The 27,768-nt window shown below is 49.8% G+C and overlaps 2 protein-coding genes across 4 annotated transcripts in view; one reads left to right on the top strand and one right to left on the bottom strand.

Moving 5' to 3' along the window:
* The window catches only part of MIGA2 (mitoguardin 2), a 43,070-nt gene extending 18,145 nt beyond the window's left edge, over positions 1–24,925 (bottom strand). The window contains exon 1 of the mRNA XM_026059812.1: positions 24,811–24,925. The gene's annotated coding sequence lies outside the window, so the exon portion shown is untranslated. The remainder of the gene's footprint in view (positions 1–24,810) is intronic.
* SH3GLB2 (SH3 domain containing GRB2 like, endophilin B2) lies at positions 1–27,736 on the top strand. Of its 3 annotated transcripts, XM_026059817.1 has the most exons (11): positions 1–115; positions 8,554–8,695; positions 9,044–9,172; positions 10,382–10,515; positions 10,993–11,085; positions 15,400–15,462; positions 20,252–20,275; positions 23,236–23,325; positions 23,838–23,938; positions 25,298–25,559; positions 26,236–27,736. In XM_026059817.1, the coding sequence occupies exons 1-11, from the start codon at positions 53–55 to the stop codon at positions 26,341–26,343; spliced, it is 1,209 nt and encodes a 402-aa protein (XP_025915602.1). In that variant the 5' UTR covers positions 1–52; the 3' UTR covers positions 26,344–27,736. The 3 variants fall into 3 exon arrangements, with proteins under 3 accessions (XP_025915602.1, XP_025915600.1, XP_025915601.1); XM_026059815.1 differs by lacking the exon at positions 20,252–20,275 and having other exon boundaries at positions 2–115; positions 26,236–27,735; XM_026059816.1 differs by lacking the exons at positions 15,400–15,462; positions 20,252–20,275 and having other exon boundaries at positions 20–115; positions 26,236–27,735.
* The last annotated feature ends 32 nt before the right edge of the window (positions 27,737–27,768 follow it).

A 27,768-nucleotide genomic window follows, 5' to 3' on the forward strand; every position in this document is an offset into this window, starting at 1 on the left:
CCGCAGCGACAGCGGGGGCGCGGCGCGGCGGGGGCGGCTCGCGGCGCCCATCATGGACTTCAACGTGAAGAAGCTGGCGTCGGACGCGGGCGTCTTCTTCTCGCGGGCCGTGCAGGTGAGCGGGGAGGGGCCCGGCCCGAGGGGAGCCCGGGCCCCGCCGCAGCCGCCTCCCTCGGCGGCCGGGAAGCGCCGCGGGGCCGGGACTGGGGCCGGGCGGTTCCCCGGTGCTGCGGGCTCGCCTCGCCTCGCCCGCGCGGGCTGCGGCCCGGAGCGGTGACCTCCGGGCGCTGAGGGCTTCGAGCGGTGCTGGGTAGCCCCGAGCAGGAGCAAAGCTGGGCAGTGCCGCCCCCCCTTGATGAGGGGGGTGTCCAGGGCATCGTAGAGGTGAATAAAGGAAACGGCCCCAGGGAGGCTTCTGATAAACAGGGTTTTGGAGGGGAGGAGAAGGGGAAGTGCGGAGATAACGGCTTGTCTAATGGCTATTTTTCCTAGAAGCTTATCTTGCAAGTGGCTGTTCAGTTAATTGTCTGGCCCGTGGCCAGGCCCATCGGGAGCTCTTCCCTTTGCGAGGTGGACGTTTGCAGTAGAGATGGGCTTGTAGATGCTCCATGTGCCAACCTTGAGGCTGGGTAGCAACGGCTCCCAGGACCTGCCAAAAGGCAGTGCTGTTACAATGGCGGGAAAGGGCTCTTGAGACTGAGCTGGCAGGGTCTAGTTGGACTAAACTGGCACCAGGACTTAGTACTGGGAGCTTGCTGGGGATGCAGTGACCCCCTGAAGCTGACAGGGGCTGAAGAAACTTGGCTACCCATGAAGACCTAAGTGTCCTACAGGTGGTGAGATGTGGCTGCTGAGCACGTCTGCTCCTTGGGCGTAACAGCTGGGAAAGCTGTTCTGGGATGGGCAGAAGGAGAGGGAAGAGGCTAAGCTGGAGTTTGCTGGGATCCTGCCCAAGAACTGAAATTCGGCTGGCGACTCTGGGGCTGGGCTTCTTGTTCTGCCTATTATGTGGGGGTTGATAAACATCCAGAACAGTGCTGGCTTGTTCCAAGCCTTCTGTGCAACAGAGTAATTCAGGCTCTTTTAGCAACTGGTCTCCTGTAAACAGATATCACCTCCTGTTATTGTGCCAATGAGTCATATGTTATGAAAAGAGAAATATTAACTACAGGTGCAAAATATGGAGCAGATGGAGAGCTTAAAGATGCTGTTCTCATGCACATGACCTTGGTAACAAAGAAAGGAAGAAATGCTATAATGAAATCGAGTGTTTAGAAGCCCTGCTGAAGCTAAAAACCATTTATCAGACTCCTACAAGGCGTAGGAAGGAGACGGGCATGGGAGCAGTGTCTGCACGCAGTGATTCTAGAGCAGGGAGGCACTTATAAATAGTGGCTCCAGCCTGCTACACCTACTCCATATCATCCTGCATATGAATATCCACATGATTAATTACAGTAGTAATTACTCGAAACAAAGTGGCATAGGGGCACTGGTACTTGAGGAGTGTGTGCTGGTTTTTGCATAAGTAGGGCAGACTGGGAGAATATGGATCACTGATGCTGACAACCACCTCTTGAAATGCAGTTGCTGGGGAAAATAATCAGATTTGGGCTCTCCCCATTGAGCATTGCCCTATCTGCACCAAGAAACAAATGACAGTTGAGGTCTGCTATTGGCAATGAGAATTAGGTTTTTAGCAGTCATCTTAGCACAGCAGATCTTCCAGGAGAGGAATAAGACCTGGCTAGAATAAGCTCAATTTTCTATAGCACTGGGGATGCTTTCTTCAGCTCCAGGCATTTAACAAAGTGATGCTTTACTGGAACTGCAGCGACTGGGAGATAAATGGACCGGCCATAATGTGCTGTGCTGCTCAGACGGCATTAGCTGTTACTGTCTGGCTGAGATGTCTGGCCAACACACAAGAGCTTAACTTGTAGCGGAAGAAGTGCTGTGGCATTGCTCAGCCTGCTAAGGTGAGGGGGAAAGGAGGCAGAATTGGGTCGGCGCACAGCCTCTGGGGTGGCTTCCCAGAGACTTAGTGCAGGAGCAGCCCTGGTCTGAAACCTGTTAAGTACAACCTGATGCACACACTGGCTGACGAGCAGGAAAGATTTTGACCTAGGCTTGACCTGGCTAGTGGCAAAAAACACCATCACTGTCTTTATATGGCTTTTCCCAGCTCAGGCACCAGTTAGCAGGACTCCTACATGAGGAGAAGCTAGCAGTTTGGAGGGCCTGTGTTCTCAAGTGGACAAGCCCATACCCATCTCCAGCATGAGCAGAATAGAGGTGGCCATGACAAAAGCTGTGCAATATCTCCCCAAAGCTGTATAAGCATTGACTGTCTTCCTAGGATTGTGTGTTGGTTCACTGACAAGGCAGTGTCTCTGGACCCCATGGCATCTCTTATGTTCTCCTTTAGCAAAGCAGATAAGTTTGGGGGATGGAGCAGAGCAGGAAGATGCAGTCAACTCCGCTGCCTTGGGAAGTGGAAGACAAGCTTCTAGGCTTGGGCAGCTGCAAGGATAAAAAAAGCTGTTGTAGGACTTGGCATCCCACTTAAGGATCACATCACCAGTCACATCTAGGTACCCCCTCAGAGGGGATGCAGCATTTAGCCCCTAACAGCTTCTGCTCCAGCACCTGCAGACAAACTTCAAACAGATCATTCTCTTCATTTTCCTTGAGTAAAACTAAGGCCTTTCTGCCTGCACAGCTGGACCTTTCAGTGGTCTGTAAGTGGGGCAGATCTCCAAACCTCTGCAGAGAGCTATGGTAAGAGCTCCCACCTGCCTACAGAACTGGCATCTCTTGCCACAAAGGTAACACACTGGGTGTCTCTGCTCTAGCTAGGCTGCAAACCAGGCTTTCTTGGGGATGTCTGGAAATAATTGTAGGTGCCTGTCTCTTACAGTCCTGATAGAAGCTGGCTCTGGGTGAAATTGCCCAAGCATGAGTATGGCTTTTGGGTGCTTATCCCACTGCTAATGTAATCACTACTAGAATCTGACTTACTCTATCTTGCAGCTCCTCAAAAAAGACACTCCCCCATCTTCCTGAACTCKGGTGATAAAATAGACTTTTAGCTCTGCTGACAGAACTTACTGGTGTTAATGGCTTGGCTACTGGGCACTTTAAAATGCAAAATAAGAGAACAGGATGTGACTAAAGAGAAAAGGGGGGTTGAAGGCAAGAGGTGCAGGCCAGAACATGTTCATGGCTACATATGAGCACAGGATTTTTTTTTTCCTCTCTCCTAAATGCCTTGTTCCTGAGTTAGTAAGCTGTCCTGTTAATGGCTTCCTTTTGTCCTCTAACAGTTTCACTTGGCTCACATCCTAGCTTTTCTGACTCCAGGTGACCAAATGCTTGAAGCATACTCTGTATTCAGTCCAGAGCAGTTGAGTTTCAAGTAGTTTTTTAGATGCTGAATGGCTATGGCTTCTTTTCTAATGTGACACTAGAAGGTGGGAGGTAGACTTGCCTAAACTGATTCTTTCATGTCTCTGACCAACAAAAGAGCAAATGTTACAATAACCTGGGCATTATGAAGCTGTTTCTAGGCTTCAGAAAATCCACTGGCCCAAGTCTACTGGCAGGTGCAGGAGACAGAATTCCTGGTTTAAGACTCCTGGCCCTGGTTTGAGCCTTGTGATTTAAGATGGAACACCATTACCCCATAATGATGTCTGACAAGGAATGTCCAGCTGGAAAAGCTGGATACCTTGAAAGTGGTACAAGGGCCTGAACTCTGCCACCACATCCTCTGCAAGGGGGCTGCAGCCACTCTGTTAGGCTCCCTGTGTACAGGTGTGGGTCTGCTGGAGGGGAGATGTATAGAAAAATCACACAGACCTGTAAGAAATAAGTCTGGCTTGTGCTGCATTGTGCAAAATAGATGTAGTGCTGACATAACTCAGTGGAAGCACTGAGATTTTATTTCCCTCCCTTTTAAAGGGAGAAAGGTGCTAATGCTTTCGGCAAAGAAAGCAACGTGTAGGCCATCCAGGAGAGGATTCAAAAATAGCACAAGTCATTAGGGCTGCAGGCACAGCCTCTTTGATATTTTAGCTGTAGAGCAGAGGGCCTGTCCAGCTCAGCTCCACTTGCTCACCCTCCTGACATCCCAGTAGTGTCTCTACCAACTCTTGTGGGGAAAGAGTAAGTTTCCCCCCAAACTGTGACCCCAGGCAGCTGCCCTAACTGCAGTCCAGCACGGTCTTGTTTCTTTTGCAATCCTTGCCTGTTCTGAGCATTGCTCTCCTGATCTGTCATCCTGCTTGTTCACACGGACCCTGATAATGCATCTAGTGCTCCTGCTGGCCAGCCAAGCCTCCCAGAGGAAACCCAACCTTTGGCTGAATTATTGATGCCCTGGAATGTAGCACAGCTCTCCTCTTCCTGGAGACTGAGTGTGGCACTCAACAAAAGGCTGCCCTGCATTATTAATCACCTCTTTGGCTTCCCTGCACAAAAACAGGACTAGTGCTCAGCCGGGCCAGCTGCAGGGATGCTTCCTGCAGGGTGGCATCAGTGGAGCCTCTAACCACCATGATTTGGCATGTGATCCCAGGATGCAGATCCTGGCATTGGTTCAGGGCTGAACTGTTGCCCCAGCCATCAGGTTCTAGAAAACAGACACAAAAGGCCTAGTCTTGTTGCAGCAGAACCGAGGAGCTCAGGGTTCTCCCCAGGTGCTGCATGTGCTCTGCCTGCCCTGGCTCTCTCCCAGGTGGATGCGCACCAAGCCCATAGGTGACTGATACACCTTTGATACTACCAAATAAGGTTTCCGTTTGAAGGCATCTGGACTATTTGGAGCTGCAAAAATCAGCAATGCTTCTAGTGCAGAAGCAGCAAGATGATAAAATTTTTAATCTGACTTTTTTTACAGACAGAAAGCTTTAAGATCAGCTTGTTTGTTCTTCTGCAACTCTCAACCCTACTATCAAACTTATGCCTGTCAGTGGGAAGGAAAAATGGAATCAAATTTCTGAAAGTGTTATGAAAACAGATTTTTAGAAACAGAAATCCTGTAAGTGGGGGGAGAACACCTTGCTTGGAGGACTTAAGTAGACAGATTTCATAAACTGCTCTTTTTCCAATATCCTTTTCATCAGAGACACTTACTTAGGCAGCTGTGTAAGAGGGCACCAGCAGCTGAGACCTGTTGCTGCTTGAGAGCTTAGATCTCCACTTATACCAGACATTAGAAAGAACCAACTCATAGGATAAGTTGGTATAACTTGTGTGATCTCCTTCAATAGCTGTGCTTTCATGAGAAGCTTCATCTGATCTTACTGCAAGCTGCTACTGAAAGATGTGGTCCTGCTCTCCCCTGCCCTGATCTCCCATTCCCATTCATGCTGCGTAGTTGGATGAATGCTCTGATCAATCTGAAAACTGCAATGAGAGACTAGGCCCAGGCCTGAGCCTTGCAACATAGCAAACTTTAGGCAGTGGTGAGGGAGATGCTAAGGGAATTGGGTGGAAATTGAGCAACAACCTCCCTGCATGTGAGCTCGCAGCCTCCCATACCCTTGCACCCACTTCATGATGTATGTGCCCTGTTTTCCAACTCTGAAAGGAAGCCTGAATAAGAGATTGTTTTCTGGCCTGACCTTTTACATCCATAGGCTGTGACTCAAATTCCTGCCCATCCTCCCTTTCTGGCATAGCCTAGGCTAGCAGTGACCCTGATGGACGTCCTCAGCCTTGCAAGACAAACAGCTTTAGTGCCTCACTTGAGATAAGAACTGAGTGACTCTGTCCTGGCTGCTCCCTGGCCAAGTGCTGCATGAGTGACCCAAGCTTTCAGTGCCCTGGAAGAAGGGGAAGGTTACAGAAAACAGCAAAATGATGCTTGGAGCTGCTGCCTGTGACTATAGCAAAGAACCCCAGAGCTGGAGTGATTCAGGAGCCTGGCTATAGCACTGCAGAGCTGCTGGAGGGCTTCAGCAGTGAACTGACTCTGCAGCAATGCTGCAAGAAGCTGACTTAAAACCTTCTGCTGACAAGAAACTGTGCTAAGGCCTGACAGCTCCAGGGCAGATGCTGGTGCAGGATGTCTGAACTGCAGGAAGAAGAACCTGACTTAGAAATGAGATCTCAAAGCTGCCTTAGAAAGGGGAGTGAGGGAGACTTATATGCTTGCATTAAGTAGTCTTGGCTTATTAAAAAAGCTCTTAAACAGATGACTTGAGTATCAGAGCCAAATACCTGGGAAGTCCCAGTTTGCTGCATGGCTGTGACTCAGTCCAGCCTGGCTGAGTCTGAAAACAGGCGCCAGGCTTCCAACAGCTACAGAGGAAAAGGAGCCTTGTCAGCTGCTCACATATGCCCAATGGTTGTGTGCTCCCCTTTCCTCCCCAAGACAATCTTAGAAGTTAGGAACTACACAGTGCCCTCATCTTGAATTTGCTTTTAGCCATGTCCAACAATAGCCGCAGGCCAGGGCAAGACTGAACTGAAAATAAGTGCCAGGCTAACCAGGAGCTGCTGGGGCTGGGAAGGATTACTGAAACAATCCATAGTTGTGCAAGGCTCTGCGGCTCAACTCTCCTTACCAGGCTGGGAGATGGAGTGGAACTGCCCTTGCAATTCAGTGTCAGTCTCTGACAAATCCCACAAAACAATTCTCTGGCGGTAGCATGATCCTGCCCGAGCAGGTCACTGTGTAAACAGACCTGCAGGGTTGGCATATCTCGGACATCTAGTAACATTTGCACATGGCTGGTAACAGGACTCCTAAAGGCTTGTCTGCCTGTGTGCCCTCCTCCCACGCTGGTTCTGGGCTCGCTCATTATCTCGCTTTGTTCTCAGCATTATTCTGGATGCGAACGCAGCCAGGGCTCTTCGGCAGCTTGACTTTCTGCAGCCACGGGAATGGAGCTTGCCAGAAAGCCTCTTGGGAGGGGCAGTGGGCACCAGAACAAGACTCCATGAAAAGGGGTTCCCAGCTCATCTAGAACTGAGCCACGGGATACACAAGGGGAGAAGAGGTACAACCAGCAGCTCAGAAAGGAGCTGTATTTAAACTAAAAGTTTCTTAGCCTGGCTCTAAGCTCCTGGCAGCTGACTGTGCCAGGTATTGTGCTGTACCATGTTCTGATAACTGAGCAGTGGCACCAGAGGCCAGCAACAAGGACTAAAAGAACTGCAAAGTCTGTAGGATCCCAAGTGGCAAAGCTGTCTAAAGGGGTCTTCCTGGTGTGATCCAACAAGATGCTGGCTTCCATCAAGAGCAGGAAGTCAGGGTCTGTTCTGTACAAAGTCCCTGACCTCCACCAGGCCATGTGATGACTGCAGGGGTTTTTTTGTATTATATGACAAAGACATGCTTCCCCTCCGCATTGGGTGGATCTCAGAGAAGACTTCTGCTCTGAGGCTGTCTCAATAGCTTTGGATGCATCATAGCAAATTTATGCTAGCTGTTCCTATGCTTGGCACAATAAGAGGTAAGGTAACAAAACTACTAAACACTGAAGTTGCGCTTAAAAATGTGATGAAGTTAGCCAGCTTCAGAGGAGAAAGTGAAAAATGGGGATGGGAAGAGGGAATAGGCTCTTCTCTCAAATCTCCCAGGGAAACAACAGGGGGGTGTACCGCACCATCTGACACCGATCCCTCCAGACTGATAAATCTTGCATATCAGATGTCATTGCCCAGTGTGAAAACACTGAAGACCTGCACAGCCTGCTTTTCCTTGCTGCTAATTTTAAACTTATAGGAACCACAGGGGGAAGGGGAAGAGTCTGCCAATATGAATCTGGATGCTGAGAGAAGTCAGACACCGGTGTTTCTCTCAATACCCTGTGCTTACAGAGCCTGCCCAGCCAGCACACGGCCTAGAGCAAGAGTTGAAGAACTGTTACTTAGTGGAAGCATTTCCACTTTAAATCCTGAGATTGAGCCTCCTTAAGCCTCAGGTGCTTAGTTGGCAGCTCACTGCCAGCAAGGCAGGAGATGAGCTGGGAGGCAGCACTCGACACTGTTGATCTGACACTGTTGATCTGATGGCTGTCAGAGGGCACTCAAGCCCTGTAGTGAAACAGGCGTGTGTGCAGTTGTCTAAGATGGGAAGAAAGCCTGACTTGTGAGTTGATAGTAGCATTCCTGATCCCTTTGGGTTTGCAGGACATAGAATTGCTTAGTAGAAGCTGAAGGGAGTTGGCATCTTGCCTCACCTGAAGGGCAGTTTATTCTCCTGCATGAAGTGAGGAACCTGTCTTGTTTAAATGTGCACATGACTTGCAGTAAAACTGGAGCATTTTTGTACCAGACAACTTCCCTCGTTAAAAGTTGCTTATGCTGGAACATGTCTCCAACCTGGGCTCTATTTTAGCTCAGTGCTTGCTCTACTCTTGGGGGGGGGGGGAAGCCCCCTTCCTCTGAAAGATGCCTGGGAACAAAGAATGATACCTYGAAAGCTTTTTAGCTCCACTTTAAGATAGATGCATAAGGCAGGCCTCAGTGTTTCTTAACGCTATAGCACACTAACTTTGCTGTAGTAGAACAAACCTTCTAATGACCACCTCCTTCCTGCAGTTTACAGAAGAAAAGCTGGGCCAAGCTGAGAAGACTGAACTGGATGCCCACTTTGAAAACCTTCTGGCCAGGGCAGACTGCACTAAGAATTGGACAGAGAAGATCTTGCGTCAGACTGAGGTTCTGCTGCAGCCAAACCCTAGTAAGCCCAGGTCCTTCTAATGCTTGAAGGACGCAATGTCCCTGTTGCAGTTCAAACAGGGTTAAAGGACGTCCTCTGGCAGAGAGCCCTGTTCCGTTGAGGCTGTGGGGGTTGGAAACAATCTCTCTCTGCAGGGCCTGTCCCTCCTCTCCAGGTAGCTGAGATGACTGGCTGCATTACAAAGCCTGGCAGTGCTCCTGAGGACCAGGAGGTGGTTGGAAAGGGAGGGGACACCTTCTCCCAGTGGTGGGGCTTGCTGTSCAATGTGGGGTGGACCACCATGAATGCCACTTCCAGGGCCCCTGTCTGTCCTCTATCTTGTAACAGCCAGTGACATCCTCATTCCAGGTGCCAGAGTAGAAGAATTCCTCTATGAGAAGCTTGACCGGAAGGTGCCCTCCCGGGTCACCAATGGGGAGCTGCTGGCACAGTACATGACAGAGGCAGCTAATGACTTTGGACCAGGGACACCTTATGGTAAGTCAGCCTGATTAAGCCCTATAAGTTATCCCTTCCTAAGAGGTTGCCCCCCACTACTGTTTTGGGTCAAGACTTCTGCAGTTTGCCTCCTGCAAGTGAGCAGGCTGGCCTGCCCCACATGTAGCCACCTACCTTAGTGCATCAGAGCTGATGCCAGAGAAAGGTCTCTAGCACAGCAGCAAATGGCCCACCTTGATAGGAAGATAGTCTTACTCTGCAGCAAAGCATCATCTGTGCTTGGGGGGGGGCCCTCCCCATCCCTACTATAGCCCTCAAGTCTGGCAGGCTAGAGGGGAAAGAGATGCTGATCCACATTAGCTAGTGGAACAAGGTGCAGAAACATCTTTGCTATGTCTGTGGCTTTCTAAACTAGCAGGAACAGGAAGTTATACTGAATGGTTTGTCCAGCTTGACTGTCTAAAGGGGTTTCTAGTTCCGCTGAGAGAACAGGAACAAAACTATCCTTTAAGTATGTCCTGCAAGTGGAGGGGGGAATCTCCCTCCAGCTGTAAGAGAACAGGAAAGCAGACTTGTGAATGCTGGTGCTTGGCAACAGGCCTCAACAACCCCCTTCCTAATCACACAGTGCATTTTTCTGCCCCTAAAACCTAAGTTTCCCCTTCCTGGGGGAACTTAGGGCTTCTTTAAGCAGCAGATCTGCACAGAAGCACTGCCTTAATTCCAGCTGCCCTTGCCTCTGCTGTGAGCTTTGTTACTGTTCTCCAAAATCAATAGTTGTTCAATAGTGAGTCCTGTTGCAGGCAGAACTGCTGTAACTAACTGCCAGCACTGCCTCAGCTGGGTCCCAGTCAACTTATTTTTTCTGCTCTGATGGTTTTTAATTTRCTGCTCTTTTTCTGTGCCTCTGTTCCAGGCCTGGGTGTATCTTTTTATGGGACAGACAAAGATCGTTCTGCCCAAGACTCTGGGCTGTGGCATGTTTCTGGCAGGTGTAATAGTAAGAATGGCAGGGGAATAAGTGCCTCAACAGACAGATAAGATCAAAGCTGCACTGGGAGTGGCTAAAGGCAGATTGCAGATAGGACTGTGAAGCTAATATGGTAGGGACATGGTCACCTTGTTCAGGCATGGTAAACTGTGCCTTCTATCCCACAACACTGGAGCCTGTTAGCCCTGGGTAAGTTGGCTGAAGCCAACACAATGTTATTTGGTTTCTCCTGGAGTTGAAAGCTCCCATCATTGCAGGGAAGACCTTGATAAAAGTTGGAGAGACCCAAAGGCGCTTAGGTGCAGCAGAACGGGACTTCATCCACTCTGCCTCCATCAACTTCCTGACCCCACTGCGCAACTTCCTAGAGGGCGATTGGCGAACTATCTCTGTAAGTATGGTAGCAAGAAAGGGGAGCTCATCAGATCACCGGATACAAGGAGGGTGGGTAGAGAGGGAAACAGTGCCAGAGGAACCCATCCTCCTTCCCTATGAGAAAGGAGGACTCCACATCTACCCTCCCCTTGGAGAAAGCAAGGATAGGGGAACAGGAATCCCAATCCTAGATCTGCTCTGGGCTCCCTCTCCTGCCATGCCAAAGGGTTGCTATTTGATATACATGAAGCAGGTAACTCTCTTCCTGACCTCTGCAGCTTGGTGGGCACCACCAGCCCATAGCCCTGACTCCAGGTTAGCCTGTATCCCTCTGGTAGTCAGGCCCATGACTCTTGCTAGCTGGGTGAATATAGCAACTGCTTTTCTCACACTTCCCAAGGAAATAGATTTGATTTTTAGATGATACTTTGTCCCTTCCCTCCCCAACAGCTCCTGAGCAACCTGTTCTAATCCCCTCTTCTGTCCCTTTCAGAAAGAGCGGAGGATCCTGCAGAACCGCCGCCTGGATCTAGATGCCTGCAAAGCCAGGCTGAAGAAAGCCAAAGCTGCCGAGGCAAAAGCAGCGGTAATTTCTACCCTTATCCTCCTCTGTCCTTCTGGCCCTGGGGTTTGGCTCATATCAGCAATGTCACGTGTTCTTGGGACCACAGTCAGGCTGCACTACTGAATCCTGGTTCTGACAGGCATGGGTGGGGGTTCCTGCAAGGCTGGAGGAGGAATCAGCCTGGTGTGTAAGGGAACTGGCTGCAGGAGCCACGTGCCTGTTCCTCAGATGTCATCCCATGCAGTAGTTATTTCAACAAGTTAAATGTGAGCTACCAGAGTCTGGACACTCCCACTTGACACAAGCTCCTGCCTTCTGACAGTGGCTCCTGACTGCTCAGCTTCTGGCTGGGTGACTTGTGCTAGGAACTAAAAGGCTGCGTCTTCTGAGGACTTGTTTAAAAACCTCCCTAGGGGTCTCCAAGCAAGCCAAAAGAGCTGAGCTGGAAGGTGTGCAGGGGGAAAGCATGCTGGGCCTCTGCAGGAGTCCCAGAATTTCAAACTAGTTATGATTCTGCCAACTCAGCCTCCCCCACGCAGGAGTGCCGGGGGAGCCTGTGAGTTGTGATCAGAGTCAGACTGGCTACCAAGAAGCTGTTGTTCCAGCTTCTCCAATGACTTAATTCATGGCACTGTCTAGTTACAGACTAGTCTTGCCCTCTGGCTTTGGGAAATTAACAGCTGGTAAACTAGCAAAACTCCTGGGTCACTGTGGAGCAGAAGGGACTGGTAAGTTAGCCAGTATCCCCCTGTCCACAGGCCTGAGCAATAGGAATGTGGGCTGCAAAGTGCTCATCTGATGAAGTTGACAAGATCCGTCAGCTTGGTGATGTTCCCTGGGCCCGAGGTATCTCCTAGAGCTCTGTTCTCTCCAGGCAGAGGCAGGGTGGCAGGAGGTACTGACAGGTAGTCATGTGCTGATGGACTCCCTGGAGAGCCCTGTTGAAGCAGATTGCCATCCTGTACTATTCTGGCTGTTGGCACAAAGACTTGCAAAGTTCTGCTTCTTGCCTGGGGCCAGGAGCTCAAGTAACAAATGTGTATGATCAAAACAAGCAGGAATCCTTGTCGGGCAGTCCCTGGGATGCCCTAGATACCCGCCTGGGAGCCTTGCCGTGAGCCCATTTTCTAGCCCTCTGCTTGGCTGGGCCTCTGGCCTTGCAGCTCTCTGGGTGGCTGGTTCCTTGGGGCTTTCCCTTCTCTCCAGCTCTGTGTACACCCAATGTGGAGAAGCCATGCTAAGCTCAGCAGCCTTCATCAGCAGGTCTGACAGAGGCTAACAGTACTCATGCCTATGTGGGAAGGCCCTGAACAAGGCTGTGGGTAATCAAAAGCAGAAGAGAAAATATAAAGAAAAAGCCTCCTCTAAGCAGTCAGGTCTCTCAGATCCACTGAGGGTAACTTCAGGGATCCCCGATTCCCCTCCTGAAGGGGATGGTCCCCCAGTCTCAAAGGGAAATACTGGCCATTGCTTTATCTTAGGCTTAAGTCAGAGTAGAAATTCAAACACCACCTGTGTTTCCTCCATTGACCCCTTCCCTCTTTGCCTTGCTTCCTACATGAAGTGATCTCAGGGCCTTTCAGCTGCATCTGAAAGGCCAGACCTGTGGGTGAGGGGGCTTCCCTGTAGCTGAATAAGAACAACCTGGTCTCCCCCTGGAGCAGCAGGCTGTAGAGCCAGTCTGAGGCTTTCCAGGGTGTTAGCCCAAGCTGTGTTTGAGCTGTGTTCCAGCAGTGCAGTTGCCCACATACAACTGCCTCTTTGAAACAGAAGAGCAACCTCAGCTGCTGTTGTGGGCGTTCATCACTTACCCAGCCTAGCTTAAAAGCAGGATCCCCAGCCTCAGGGCTGCCTCACTGACTACCAGAGGACAAGGCATGAGTGGAAGCTCCCAGCATGGAGGGGAGAACTGCTGCCCTGGGCACTAGGCATGTTAACGTATGGTTAGACCACTGTCATCCCTGTAACATGCCTGGAGTCCTCTGTCGCACCTCCTCTCCAGCCAAGCTGGCCCAAAGTATCGCATCTCTCCCAGCTCACTAGTCTCTTGCCGCTCTTCCCCTGTGTAGTGCAAACTTGTGTTCCCACAGCTTTTGTCTCATGACAACCCTCCAAGTGGGCTGCTGCCCAGACCTGTGAGCTGCTATTCAAGTGTCCAGGCTTATGCATTTCCCTTGGACTTTGTGCTTTGTCCTTCCTGTTAATGCTGTTTTGTTTACTAACCTTTTTGTTTTGTTTCTCTGTAATTTGCTCAGTGTGAGGGAGATGTGAGTATTGACTGCGCTAACAGTGCTGTGATTTTTCTTTGACACCTCTCATTGTCTCTTTCCCATTTTAAGCAAAAGTTCCTTTCTCCCTTGTCCTGTAAGGGCTGGCCCTGGAGCATGTACTGAATGTGGTCAGGGCTACAGCAGCCTGGGAAAAGTGCCCCAGAAAGACAAGAGCATCTGTCAACTGCCTGCAGCCCCTCTGGAGCATGCACTGGGTCCCATTATCGCTGCTTGCAAGCAGTGCTCAAGGGAGGCAGGGTCTCACATAAAGACCTGCTCAGGCTCCTCCAGCTCCGGGCAGGAGGAGGTTGGGTAGCAAGTCCCTCTCCTGGAGCGGAGGCAGATCCAGAGACAATGATGGGCAGGTTGATCTGGTTGTGGTGCTCTTCTGTCCTCCAGGCTCCAGGGCTCTACCTGTTTTCTCCATTATAACAGTGAAAGGGGGGGTGGGGAGGAAATGTCCGTTTGACCACTGCTTGCAAATACAACTTTCCCATGCATAGGAGTGAAAGAGCATCTTGCCTCCTTCATCCCATGTGCTATATGACTGGTTTGGGGACTCCTGGAGACCAGGGAATGGGAGGAGAGGTTTCTAAGTTGCTCCTGATCTTTAAAACAAAAGAATAAGCTATTTATGTGAAACATCCCTTCTCCTCATGGGGAGGAATCAAGCCTAGTCACTGTAATGGCCTCAAATATCTCTGATGCATTTTTCTCCCTATACTCAGGCCTGACTTTTAATAGGAATCACTCCTCCATATTCCTTCCTCCTGCCCTCCCCCAAACTCCTAGATGGTTAAAAATCTCATCTTGTTGGGACTGTCTGACTGCTTTTCCACACACTGGTCACTCATTTCAGCAGGCTGCTCAGGGCTGCTGCAGCTCCCAGCAAATCGGGTCGGCTCGTTTAAGTAGATCTGGGTGAGCTGCACAGAGATTAACCAGGGAGAGGAAATGTGGGGCCCAAGAGGGTTACAGAGATCTAACTGGGGTTACAGCTGGATTGTGTGCTGGCCTTGCACCCCAGCTTGCTGCAGAATAAAAGCTGACCAGGGCCATGCCATGATCCACTGCACTGATGATAGTCCTGATGTAAAAATAACAGGCTGGATTGTCTCTTTGGGTGACACTAAGGCCAAATACTATCCTAGAAGGAGGCCTAAGCTGAGTTTAGCTGAATAGACCATATTATATGATGGTTAGCAAACCCACACTGCTTGTGGGGGTGGACTGGATCATTTGTGTTCCCAGAGAGGAAAAACTCTGGAGTGCTTAAGCCTTCCTGTCCCAGGGCAGAGGTTCAGCTATGGAGAAGGTGGCTTGGTGGTTTTCTGACCTCTAGACTGCAAAATGTGTGCTGTCTTTGGACAGCAGCAAAGCCTTGGGCTAGATCTGCTTTGACCAAGCCAAGACCCTTGCTGAAAATAGTAGAACTGAGCCCGGTAGGTAGAAACATGCCCAGAGGCTTGGTGAGAGTAAAAACAAATAGATGAGTCAGCATCTCCCTTCTGCCTATTTTCTGCCTTTAAGAGGCACTGTGGAAAGCATGCTCTGATGCTAGTAAACATGTCCACTTAAAGGCCAAGGCCCCGTACAGGGACACTTCTAGGAACTGGTGGGAAGCAAAGGGAAAGAAGCTCCTCCCCACTGAACTGAGCCAGCATGAGATGAGCAACCTGCTGGCTGCAAGGGAAGGGGAAACGCATTCAGGATTGTTTGCTGTCTCATCTCCACTCTGACTGGCCACTGTCTGAGCAAATAGCTGTAAGTACAGGCAGAGTTTCTAGCAGTAGAAACATCTGTTGAAGTATTGGGTGGAACTAATCTAGCATGACTGCATGAGGCAGTCCATCTCTTCTTGCACAGGCCTGGCATCCACCTGGGGAAGTTTCCATGCATCACTGCCCAAGCTGTTTGGAGACCTCCCTCCTGCAGCCCCAAGGAAATTGGACTAAGCTCCCAGCACAGACAGGGAAACACTGGCCCCTTCCTCCATCTGTTGCCCAGCTGACTCCTATCGGCTCTTCTGCATGACTTGTACATGAAACTCTATTCCCCCCACTAGGCTGTGCCTGACTTTCAGGAGACTAGACCTCGTAATTACGTTCTCTCCGCCAGCGCATCAGCGGTAAGATTGCCTCCTCCTAGATATTGCCTCTCCAACCTCTTCCTGCCCCTCTCTTTACCCGACTTCAACTCACACCCAGTGCTCTGCCGTTTTCAACATTTTAATGTGACATGGGCTGCCTAGGATTCCTCTGACTCAACCTTAAGAATGCAGATCCACCCCAGCGGGGGTGCACTGTCAGGGTTTGGCACTTTGCTGTTTGGCTTGCTTTCCAGTTTCTCTCCCCACCTCTTTCCCCATTTCCAGTGGGAATGTGTCTGTTTTCATTGCTAGTGGAGCAATTGGAAGGAAATCTACTTGGAAAGGTTAGCCTTTCTGAGTGGTTCCAGCCATAACACTGGTAACATCACATGCGTGACTGCCTGATCAGTGCTGTAGTGTCAGTGCTTAGAGGCCTCGGAGAGTGATCAAGAAAGGAAAAGGTGGAAGGAGTCTCTCTATCACCCGTAGAATCAATAACCCAGCAGGATGATGATACAGGCTTATGTATTCTGCAAATAGAGGTCTGTTTTTCTTTCAACTTGGGGCCTAGCCTGCTGGTGGCAGCCCTTGGTGGCTGTAACGCAGCCAGTTGTGCAGGGGGTGCATAGCCTGTTGCATCTCCAATGTGTTGCACTGAGTGGTTGTGGTCAAGCAATTGACTTTGCTGTGCTTGTGGCTTCCCATTACACGATGTCACATTTCTCGTTAAAATGTTGAAAACTGATCATCTTGCTTCCTAAATAGCATTCAGAACAACACTGATGCCTGCTAATAGAATAATAAGGGGCAGAAGGGCTGGGGAGGGGGATCTGCAGATGTGAAAAAGGACAGCCCCAGCCTACTGGCAAACCAAAAATCTCATAGTAGTATGTTGGCTTTGGTTAATGGGCAACATCCCATTTGGAGAAAGGCATGTCTGGGCTGATAGCATCAGTGTTAGTTCCCAGGGGGATCTGTCCTGACCTTCTTGGAGAGTGATACTGGGATCAGAAATAGCTTTGCACAAAAAAAAGTGACTGGCTGGGTGACAAGGCTCCTTAGAAAGAAGCTGTTACTGGGGATGCTGCAGCAATTGCTCAGTCTCCACCTCTTCTAGCACAGCAGTTAGCAATCACCCTGTGGCTCTGCCTTCTCTGCTGGGAAGAGGTCTGTTCCAAGGACAGTAGAGGTATTGCAATAATGGACCAAAACTGAGCTCTAAGAGAAAGAGGGGAGAGAAACTAGGCATTCCTTGCCTCTGAATAGCTCTGATTAGATCAGTGTAACCTGCTGATCCCCCTGAGTCTTTCTAAAACAGACTTGAAAACAAGTGTTAGTAACATGCAGCATCTTGCAGAGTGTGCAAATGCTCACTTGAGCTTTTACATATCTAGTGGCCACCTAACTGCAAGTTTGTTTGCTGTATTATAGAGCTGTTTTGGGGAGCAGGTGCCAACTACAGCAACATGACATAGGAGACAGGTTTGTTTGGTTTTTTTTAAGCCTACAGGTGTCCACCTGGTACATCTCTGCCCAGTTGAGTGGTCAGTCTTTAGAGCCCTGCTGGGGAAGCTCTGACAGCAACAATCATAGGGGTCAGTGAAGTCCAAGCAGGGCTCTAGGACACAGACTTGCTCTAGGTAAGCAGCCAGCACTGACCTTGATCACTTATTGGTTGCAGTACCTCTATCAGGAGTCCTTGTGGCAAACACCCTAGCCAGCAGTAGTCCTTGTGGCTTCCAAAACTACCTCCTTTAGAGGCTGCAATCAGTGGTCAAAGTGCCACCTTGAACCCAGTCTGCACAACCAGGGGTGACTGATATAAAATTGGCATCTAAGTAGTGAAAAATGAGCTGGGCCCAGACTGCTCCCCAGCTCTCTGCAGGCAGGACTACTTTGCAACAAGCTCTCTAATCCCAGCGTTCATCCCAAAGGGCCAGGCACTGCAGCAGAGTAGGAGCTCTTCATACTGTTGCTCTGCTTTTCTTCCAGGCCAGAGTCCATTGTACTACTTGGCTGTCAGTACACACTGAGATTGTAGAGCAGTGGTTGCTGCTAACCTTGCTTTTGAGCTCTGTTCCCTTCTGGAGGGAGGGATTGCTTATGTCCAGGTAACAACTTTGTCTTGCAGGTGAGCAAACAGGTCAGCTGTTTCCTGGCCCATGTCCTCTAAACACTGGGCAGGGCCAGCTGAACTTGGATTTCGATGCTAAACTTATCTTGACTTTTGGAGAGGTGGATAACAAGGTCTTATTTTTGTCTTCTGTAATGTGAAGGCTTAGAAATGATATACCTGGAGTCAAGGAGGGGCCTTGTCTCAGCGCAGTTGTGTATGAGTTGGAGGCTGAGGAGCCATTTCTCCTCCCTCCCACACTGACCTTTTGTTGCTGTGTAAGAGGGTATACGTGGGCTGCATAAGCCTAAGTATTCCTTTCACTCAGACCCTGCCCCTTGCCATGCTCTAAATTCCTAGGAATGATTCCAAGAAAAGCATATTGAGTACTTTAAAGAGGGTTCCTCTGGCTTAAGATGAGGCCTGGGGTGGAAGAAGACAGAAAAGATGCAGGTCATGGCCCTGTTTTGTTTCATGAGCTTTCTGAAGTACTTCTGACTAGAGCCTTAACCCAGGGATAGATCTGGGCAAAGCAAAACTGCCTGAAAGCACCACAGGGACAGAGGTGGAGACTGTTTCAGGAAGTCCAACAGAAGTAGAACAAATCTGGATAAGAATTTAATAGGTACTGCAAGGACTAAATGGGCCTGAAATGGCCTAAGTACTAGCTACAGAGCTTAAGTAGGAARACCTTTAGCCAGGGTGAAAAGGTTTCCTTGTTGCCCCAGCAGTAAGCCCACATTGCACTTTTGGCACAAGGCTACCATACACTTTACACCAGAGCAGTTCAGGCTAGGACCTGCTGCTCAGCTGCCCATGAGGATCTTCCCACCATCTGCCTTCTGTAGGAGGGGCTTTTATGCTGAGAAGGGGAAGGGGGTTGCATCCCCAAGCATGGCTGAAATTGCCTGGACCTTATTTGAGCCAACTTCTGACTTGCAATAACAAAACATCCATCCAGAAGTTAGAAGGCATCTAGCCTCAGTACACAGCTACCTTAGCATTGCAACAGGGACAGCTTGCTAGATTAGATGGGAACTGGCTACAGTAACTCCATTCAGGTAAGGAAGAGGTGCCAAACAGGCTACATACCTCAGGAACTGAGCTGCAAGCCAACAGATAGGAGCCAAAACAGGAACTGAGGATGCTGAAGTCTGATGTAACCACTTCCTGCTTCAGCTGTTCGCTAATGGGGGCAGCACCTGCAGATGCTCCTTATATTGTCTGGCTGAAGCTGCTTCTGCACCTGAGGCTACCACAGCCCACCTGAGGGCTATTGCTGGTGAGTGAACCCCAGCAAGACTCAGCAGGGAGATCCTGGGCCTAAACAGAGCATGTTCTCCCTCCAACACCACAACATCCAGCATGTGGTCCCTTTCCCTGTGCTGGTGGAGGGCATTACTCAGGTGGGATGGCTTAGGACTGTAGCCCTTATCTCCATGCAGGGCAGCACAGAGGTGGGGAGAACCACATATCATCCCAGAGCTGTGGCTCTGCCTGTTGCTTCTACAGCCTTGTGCTGTTCACTGGGGCACTGCTGACACTGATAGGGCAAGAAGAAACAGCTCTCAGGTGTCAGCAGCACAGGTACAACTGTGCCATGGTGAACTTTGACCTGCAAAGGTGACACAAGGTGACTTCTGAGGGTGAAGTTGAGAGCCTTAGGGAGGCCATCTCCCCCTGCCCCACTGATGTGGGGTGTAGTCAGCAGGTTGGTGCACTTCCAGTTGATCCATGGTGATTTCCTCTTCATGGGGCCAGGGCTGAGGGGAGTTGTCAGTTGAGGAAAGGCCAGGCCAAGGACCCTCTGGGAAGGATCAATGTGTTTTTCTGCCTCTTCTCTCCCTTTACCATCGCTGTGCGTGACTTTTGTTGTCGATTGTTTCGTGTCCTGGAGCCAGATCCCAGCAAGCAGCTGGCAGCGTTGCACTGCCCCAAATATTCACTTGTGGGTGATGCTGAAAGGGGATGGGAGACTTCTGCTGGGGGAAGCATGTCTGAGGAGTAGCTGCCCACCCTCAAATGTAGGGCAGACATCCCTGCCTGCATGGACAGGGCTAGAATAAAGCATCCAGGGAGGAAAACAGAGTAACTTGAAGATGTTTTGTCTGGCTCAAAGGCCACATCCAGCTACATCTTCCATCTCCCTAACATGCCCACTGGGTAGCTGTGGGCTAGCTGGATTAAGATCCCATTAACCTGAGCTCTCTAGACCAGTGGGTGAGGAATGCTGGCCTCTGTCCAGATTATGGTAGCATCTGCCAGGCTGTGTGTGCCATCCTGCCCTGCTGTGGGCTCAATCAGCCTGCCTGCCTCTCCCCAAGCTTACAAGAAGGGCTGTTCATCAACACCAACCTCTGCAGGCCATTCGGAGAACTCCCAGGCAGCTTGTGCTCCCTGCACATCTGCTTCTTAATCCTGTTCTTCCTGGAGGCCATTGAATGCTGTTATTGTGACAGCCCTGGCAGGGAGCAGAGCTGGAGCATGGGCTCCGGCAGCACAGACTTGCTCTCCCACTGCAAAACTGAGCTCAGGGTTGCAGGAATGAGGTGAGGGAGCATTGAGCTGGCAGCTGCTGCTGGGTGAAGGGCTAGCTTGTTCCCGGAGTTGGCCTGCTGCGTCCACGGAGCATCCTTGCCAATTGGTGTTAATGCTGAGTGCTTCTCGACGTCTCCAACACTGATCTCCTTTCCTGTTGCTCTGTGGCCCCCACAGCTTTGGAGCGACGAGGTGGAAAAAGTAAGTATCCAGCTGAAAATGGTGCTCAAACCTTCTGGGTGTGCCAGTGGTCTTAGGGGTGGGAGGTGYTGCAAACTCCTTCCTGCATGTGTGCATGCACATGTGCAGGCAGAGGATCAATAGGATATTGCTGTTGTCAGCCCTGTTCCCGATTTTCAAGCTATAAGGTTCGATCTGATAGCAGATTGGGAAGAGCCCTGCCCCTGGGCCATTTGGCTGTATCTCGTGTGAGAGACTTGCCAGGCAAACCAGGCGTGTGTGTGTGTGTGTGTGTGTGTAATAAAAGGCAGCTCTGAGAGCCCTGCACCAGTGACTTGGGAGCAGAGCTGACTCACTGCAATGGTGATTCAGCTCCGCTCCTGTAGCAGAGGCCCTGCCTGCTCTGATTTGCATGTGCCTTGCATTAGCCTCTAGTAGTCCCTTGCCTGCTTCTCCCAGGGTCTGAGTAAAAGCTCTGAGCAGAGTTGAGGCACAGATGAAGGGTCTCCCCATGAACAGCCCTAGCTGAAGGCGGGCGGTTTGGAGCCTGTCTTGGAGCTGACTCTCTCTGGGTGAGCTGTGCTTACCCTTCTGAGTAGATCCATCAAGGCCAAGCCCCAGATCTTGTTTACTTTGTGGATTCCCCAAGGGGAGTGTGACTCTTCATCCATGAAGATGGATGAAGGGCTGCTAGTGGACTAGAGACCGTGGTGAGCTCTGCGTGGAGTTCTGGCATGGTACGGGGCTTCTGGGATCCCATTGCCTTTCATACCTCAAAGCCCCTCAGCAGATGCTAGCCTGAACTGCAAGGTGGTAGAATGGCACATTCCTGCATGCTGTGCATGATAACCTACTATTGCCTTAGTCTAAATGCATCATGAAAGCAGACTGGCTGTTTTTGAACCAGCTCACCCTGTACTTTAGATCCTTCTCCAGTACCTCAAACAAATGGGCTGATGGGCGTCAGCTATAAATATGCAAGGCTCTGCTCCTCTCATCCTGGATGGAGTAGACCAAAGTGCTGATGGAGTCAGCAAACTTCTCAGTGTGTTGGAGAAGCATAAGACTGGAAGGGACCTCCCAGGTCACCATTCAATGCTGGCTATATGGGAAAGCACATCCTGTAACTCATAGCTAGCAGAGAGAGGCAACGGGTCAAATCCCAGGCAGTGGCAAATGGAGCTGGGTCTGCCTGTCACAACAAGCTTCAACTAGCTCTGCCACTACAGAAGTCTCTGCTCACTGAAGCAAAAAAAAATCTCTGTGCTTAATAAGGCATTGTACTGATGTTTCCTGTTAGATTTCCCCCCCCTTAAATAATCCCTTCCACACAGAAATGCAAGAAAATAGATCAGTTGTAGCTTAAAACAGATAAAAATCTGATTAGAAGACAGTCAAAGCATTTCTTTGTTCTAGCCTAGCTGTCCAACAGTACTGGTAGCACAAGAAATGAGGCATAATGGCCCACAGCAGCTCCTCTAGCCTGCCCAACTGAGAAGACTGGGACTCCTCTAGGGTGACCCTGCTCAGAAACACCACTGCGATGTGGCCTCTGCTCTGAGGCTCTCAGCTGGTCTGAATTAGCTCCCTGGGGGCAATTCCAGACAAATCACTCCTGTGCCAGAATGATCAGGGCATTTCCAAGTCAGCAAAAGGTGCTCTATCCCAGAACTGGAGCCACGCAAGAACCACTGCACCGAGGCAGGCTGCACGCCACTGGAGGAGGGAAGGGGGACGCAGACCCCTTACTGCTCTTCCCCTGTAAACTGTAGCTTAATGGATAGCTTCCAGTTAATGAACTGCAACTATTGCTTCAGCAATAGCGCTGTCAGCCTGAGGGAACTGCCGTATCCTAAGAGAAAAGTGGCATGTTCCACATGGTGCCATTAAGGGATGATGCATGCTAGAGAGAACAACTGTGCCTGTTTGCCACCCTTTTCCCTCTGGCAGTGGGGAGGGGAGAGCAGGCCCTAGAGCATCTGACTGCTCTAACACTTCTGGAGCTTTTCTCTTTGCAAGGATCCATCTGGGTATTCTGGTACTGCAAAACTGCTGTAATATAAATACACTGGCTGCTGCTGTGGGTGAGATGTTTTATCTGCTTGGAAAAGAGGGTCTCAAGTGTCAATCTTTCTTTGAATTCCTGATGTCTGCTTCATAGCTGCCTTTTAATAACCATTGTTTAACTCCTTTTAGCACCGAATAAGTAGCCAGCTTCAAAGGAGAGCTTTAGATTGGAGCTGGAATGGGACGTTCATCTCCGTTGCAGTGTAGTTAGTAACACCCATTTGGTAAACGCTACCTGGCATTTGGTCTGTGCTCTGTGGTGATTTAAAAAAAAAATTGGCAAAAGTGCAACTTTTGGAGAGAAACTTAGGGAGACTTTCACATTCTCTAAGTCTACAGGGATAGGAGAGGGGTTCGGAGAGAGATGCACAACAGTACTCTGCAGCAGCAGACTCATTGGCATGCTGACTGGGACAACTGTCCTGATCCCAATGACTCCTCTGGAGAGGACAGCTAGTGATGGGCAGCACTGGCTGTCCAGTTCTAGGTGGACTCCTATAGCAGACCATAACAGGTYAGGCAGTGGCATGGGACTGGCCTTCCACATACCTCAGGAATGATAAAGCCTCTTCATCTTCATGCTCTGGTTGCGCAAGGGTAGGAGCTTCTCAGCTTGATGCATCAGTCTTCAGCTGCCATTCCATGAACAGCAGTGATCACATGTGGGATCAAGGAGGAATCAAGTTGAAATACAGCCAGAGATCCCTGGGATCCCAACCCAGGGTGTCTTGTGGCTGTTGTTCGGTATTGCAGGTGCATGTGGATCCTACTGAGCCAACAGTGCACTTGTCTCAGTGCCAAAAAGGGGGAGTTGGGGGGGGGGGAGAGGAAGGGGGTGTTGCCTCTCCCTGGAAGAGGCAGCACAGGGGTCCCTGCCTTGTGCTGTCTTGAGCCCCCTGTCCTCTGTCTTGCAGGCTGAACACGAGCTGCGGCTCACTCAGACTGAGTTTGATCGACAGGCAGAGGTGACGCGTCTCTTGCTAGAGGGGATCAACAGCACGCATGTGAGTCTTCCTAGGTAACTGGGGGGTGTTATGGGGGACTCCCAGGGACTCCCAGCTCATTTCTAGAAGGATACCAAGAGGATGATGAGGCCTATGTTGGGAGCAGAGGTAGAAGAGGTCATAAATTTGGATGCAACCTCCTCATACGATCTGGATAGCTGAAAGAGAAAGCAGAGGCATGCACAAGCAGTGCCACTGTGATGCCAGCAGGTCTGCAGTTCTCAATGCATTTCCAAGCTAGAAGAACCTTGTTCTTCCCTCAGTAGAGCTATGGACTAGCCACACAGGTGTTATCAGAGCACCAGGAGAAGCCTCCTGTCTAAGGTCACCCTGGGCCTACACAGCATCCCCAGACCTGACAAATGAGTGTGTTCAAGACAACCAAGTAACTCTTCTAAATACTGGGCTGCATGAGTTTGCTTCTCTTGGGGGTAGGTAGTAGCTACAGGAAGAGGGTTCAGATGCCCCAGCCTCCAAACTCACAGACCAGCTAATGGCCCTTCTCCTTCCAGGTGAATCATCTTCGCTGTCTCCATGAGTTTGTGGAGTCTCAGACCAACTACTATGCTCAGTGTTACCAGTACATGCTGGACCTGCAGAAGCAACTGGGCAGGTGAGACAAGGCAGTGCCCTTACTTCTCTAAGGGTTAGTTCTCTCATCCACTTCCACTAGTTCAGACCTACCCCCATCCCACATCATAACATTGGAAAGAAGCTTGAAAGCCCTGTCCAAGCTCTGTTGAGAGCTCCTGAGCTTAGGGAATGGTGACCTATCCCTTTAGTATTGCATTTAGAGCCACAGTTTTGATGCCTTCATTTAAACACGTGAAGGCAAAACAGCCAGAACACTCCTCCTCTAAATTAAATCATGTTGGAGACAAATTCGTGCTGCCAAGCAACAAGCCTGAGTAATCAGCGGCAGCAGTAACTAATTCTGTGCCACTGGCTGCACGTCTCGTGGGGGTGGGTAGAGCTGTTTTGTCTGTTACCCAGTTACATCAACGTAGCAATCGTACCCAGGAGCATGTTGCCTTCTTGTGACCGCTCACTACTCCTCTTGCTTTTCTTTCCATGCTTTCAGTTCCAAAGGAGAAATGTAAGTAAGATGTCACACAGAACAGGCTCTAAGAGCTCTTTTCCTTTCAGCCGAAGGGTGGCTGCCGTAACACTCACAGGGTCCACAGTGCTAGGACTGGTCTCTGCAGACTCACTACAAAGGCCAGCAAGGGGTGCAGCTGCACTCCACTAGTCCAGAAAGGGGAATCTACAAATATGCAAGACCCGACTCGGTTACCACCTCTACTTAGAGATCCCAGAAAGCCTAGGAGCCTCCAAGCATGGTGTCCAGCTAACAGCAGCAATGATGGTCCCTGTCCTGAGGAACTGGCAGGCTAAACAGATAAGACAGAGCATGCGAGAGCAGAGCCAGGACACACAGCACAAGGGACTCAGTAAGACAGCTGCAGAGCCAAGAATAGCACCTACCCAGACCCACCTCTGGTGCCATGCCACAGTCTCATACTCGAATGTGGGGGTATCCTCTGGCCCGGCTTCTCCAGCCACCACTGTCAGTGGCTCCTGTGGACACAACGGCACTTCTGCTCTGGATCTAGGTATGCGATAAAGGTGTAGCGCACCTCTAATAGAAACAAGAGCCGTCTGCATGTGACTTTGGTAAAGCATAATGCTCCTTTTCAGTGTGACCTGAGTAGGCAACTCATTAGCTGCAAGTTAGGTACCAGTCCTGTAACAGGACACTGGAAGAAAATTAAGCAGACAAATAGTACCTGTTSGATAGTCTCAGGTCCTGAGAACTAAGTGCCCTTCCCCATTTGAAGGGCAGCATAGACCTGTTACAGCTGGCAGCTGGAACTCTTGAGCAATTTAGCTCTTTCCTGGTTCCTCATACTAGAGCCTTACTAAACCTTTTTTTTTTTCCCTTTTCCTCCCCTTCCTTCTCTCCCCATGTAAGATTTTCAGGCACATTTGTAGGCAATGCAGAATCCACATCTCCTGCAGCTGCTACCTCTCCTCCAGCTGTTGCTGCTGCCACTGTCCCTGCTGTGCCTACCATTCCAGTTGTGCCCACAATTGTTGGGGTGCCTAATACTGTGGCAGAGGGTGTGCTGAACCCAAATGAAGTCAAGCCTCCTGCCAGTGGGACACGGAAGGCCAGAGTCCTCTATGACTATGAAGCAGCTGACAGCAGTGAACTGGCACTTCTTGCAGATGAGGTTGGTCGCTTTTTTTTTTTTTTAAGGAATTTCTGTATAGCTGCCTAGCAGCCCAGTTGTAGGCTGAACAAGGTCTTGGTTACTTTTCCTGCCCCTAAAAATTCTGTTTTATGGAACTGCCGATAGAATCTTTCTTGACACTAGTATCCATTCTTAGTTGTGCTGAGCTCGCAGCCATTTGGTATTTAAGAATACCGCAGTAACTTCTATTCCTTCTGGAGTCTAGCTGTATCCAGCTAACAAAATACTCTGCCAAGCATCTAGTATCTTCATGGGGACTCTCAAACCTAAGTAGCTTATATGTGAGTAAAATGGGATAAGCTACTGGCTAGAGGCCTGATCTAATCATACTGAGAACAAAGGCAATTTGGCAACTTCCAAGCTCTTTTGGTGACTAGACTGAATTTCTGTGCTCAGAAGGGATAACATAGTAACATTAAGCCACCCTGTATCAAAGAATACCTTAGGCCACTTCAGAGAATGAAAAGGCAGCTGGAACATCACTGGATGGATTCCTGTAGATCTTCTGGTATAGCTGGAAATGGCTCCAGGGAAAGGGCACAGATGTCTGCTAAATGAACTTCAGGAATTAACTCATTCTTTTAGTACCCATCTGACTGACTGTCTTGGCTGTCTGCAGAAAAAGGTCCTGTCTAATGCTGTCTTCTCTCCCCAGATGATCACTGTGTACAGCCTGCCAGGCATGGACCCAGATTGGCTCATAGGGGAAAGAGGGAACCAGAAAGGAAAAGTTCCTGTCACTTACTTGGAACTGTTAAGTTAAATGTCTCCAGGAAGAAGAATGTACAAGCAGAATGCACCCCTCATCTCCTGGCACTTCTAATGCGGATTTCTTCATCAGAGACCATTGCTCTCTTCAGGGTTGACACTCCATTGCTAATATGGGAATCATGGGAAAGTGGTAAAGCTGTTACAGTGGGGTTTGGAGAAAGGGCTAATGGCACCCAGGATTGAATTCACTAACTACCAGTGCAGCCTGCTTTGAGGTTAATCTTGATGATGCAAGATTCCTCGATTTCCTTTTTCTCCCCTGCCCTAGTCTTGTTTATTGCAGTGGCATTCCCAGGGCCAGCACACTGTCTCCTTCGGCAGCTGCTCATGGAGTTTGTTACACTTCCCTTGTGTTTGGTGTTGGTTAGTGCCTGTCTCCCCCTCCCATCCTCTGTTCTTCAGCAGTAGAATTGCCTGAATCAAATCATCAAGCATTCCAGTGGGGAAGTGTCCCACAAACCCTCTGACGTATTCTGACTGTTAAGGAAAGGAAGCTGAATTTAAGASTTAAAAGCCCATTAAACAGAACCATCTTGCTCACCTGTGGAAGAACAGTAATGCAAGGCTTTCTAAGAGCCATGCTTACTAGTAGTGGTGCTGATGGCTTCAATGTAGAACTGAGCTGGGAAGCTGGAAGGAGACTTGATTGAGAAGACCAACCTAAAACATAGGGCCTGTATGTCAAGAATGAAACCTCAGTGCAAGGGACCATGCATCTTGCTTGCATTTCCTCTGAGAAACTGCTCTTGGACTGCAAAGAGTTTACAAGCCTTTTTACAAGCTTTGCTCCCTGTGTTAATTGTCCAGGCTCTTCTTTGAGTGGTTTGTTCCAGGCTTATGTTTCAGCCTGACTTTATTTTCCCCCTAGATCACTGATTTTAACTAATACTTTCCCCTCCCATCTCCGCAGTGAACAGACCTGGTGCATCCTAGTACAGTATGGGATAGTCCCCCTTGCTCTTATATCCCCAACAATAAGCCGCTCTTGGCCATACACAGAGGCAGCTTTTCTCATCCTCTTCCCATTAAACAATCCAGGCTGCCCTTGGTGTTTGTGGTGGCTTAGCTCAAAGGGGGAGCGCTTAGGTGTGTATGCCTTTTAATCCTATGCTGAGCTTCTGAGCTGGAGCTCAGCTAACGGACTCCAACTGCTGTGTAACTAGTTCTCAACTCAAGCTGGATTGAAGAGAAACACTCACCTGCACCAAGTTCTCTGTTCACAACCCTCCTCGCGGTATGTCAGACACTACCTTTGCTTGTTTATTGATCTTTTGCACTTTTCCCCATGGTATTGTGACCACTCTAATGTAACAGGGCACCGAGCACCTGTGTATGTAGGGCTCATGGTTTTCAGCACTTATTTGCCAATAAACAAACTGCCTGACCTCCTGCTTCAGTGTCCTGTGTGGGTTCAGGG

Source organism: Apteryx rowi, unplaced genomic scaffold, assembly GCF_003343035.1.
Source record: "Apteryx rowi isolate R43461 unplaced genomic scaffold, aptRow1 scaffold_16, whole genome shotgun sequence".
NCBI lineage: Eukaryota > Metazoa > Chordata > Aves > Apterygiformes > Apterygidae > Apteryx > Apteryx rowi.

Bases quoted from the DNA above. Each gene is read 5' to 3' on its own strand.
- SH3GLB2 (XM_026059817.1), top strand. From the start codon at position 53: ATGGACTTCAACGTGAAGAAGCTGGCGTCGGACGCGGGCGTCTTCTTC. The intron at 116-8,553 runs GTGAGCGGGGAG...TCCTTCCTGCAG, and splicing joins TCTTCTCGCGGGCCGTGCAG to TTTACAGAAGAAAAGCTGGG. The intron at 15,463-20,251 runs GTAAGATTGCCT...TGGCCCCCACAG, and splicing joins TCTCCGCCAGCGCATCAGCG to CTTTGGAGCGACGAGGTGGA.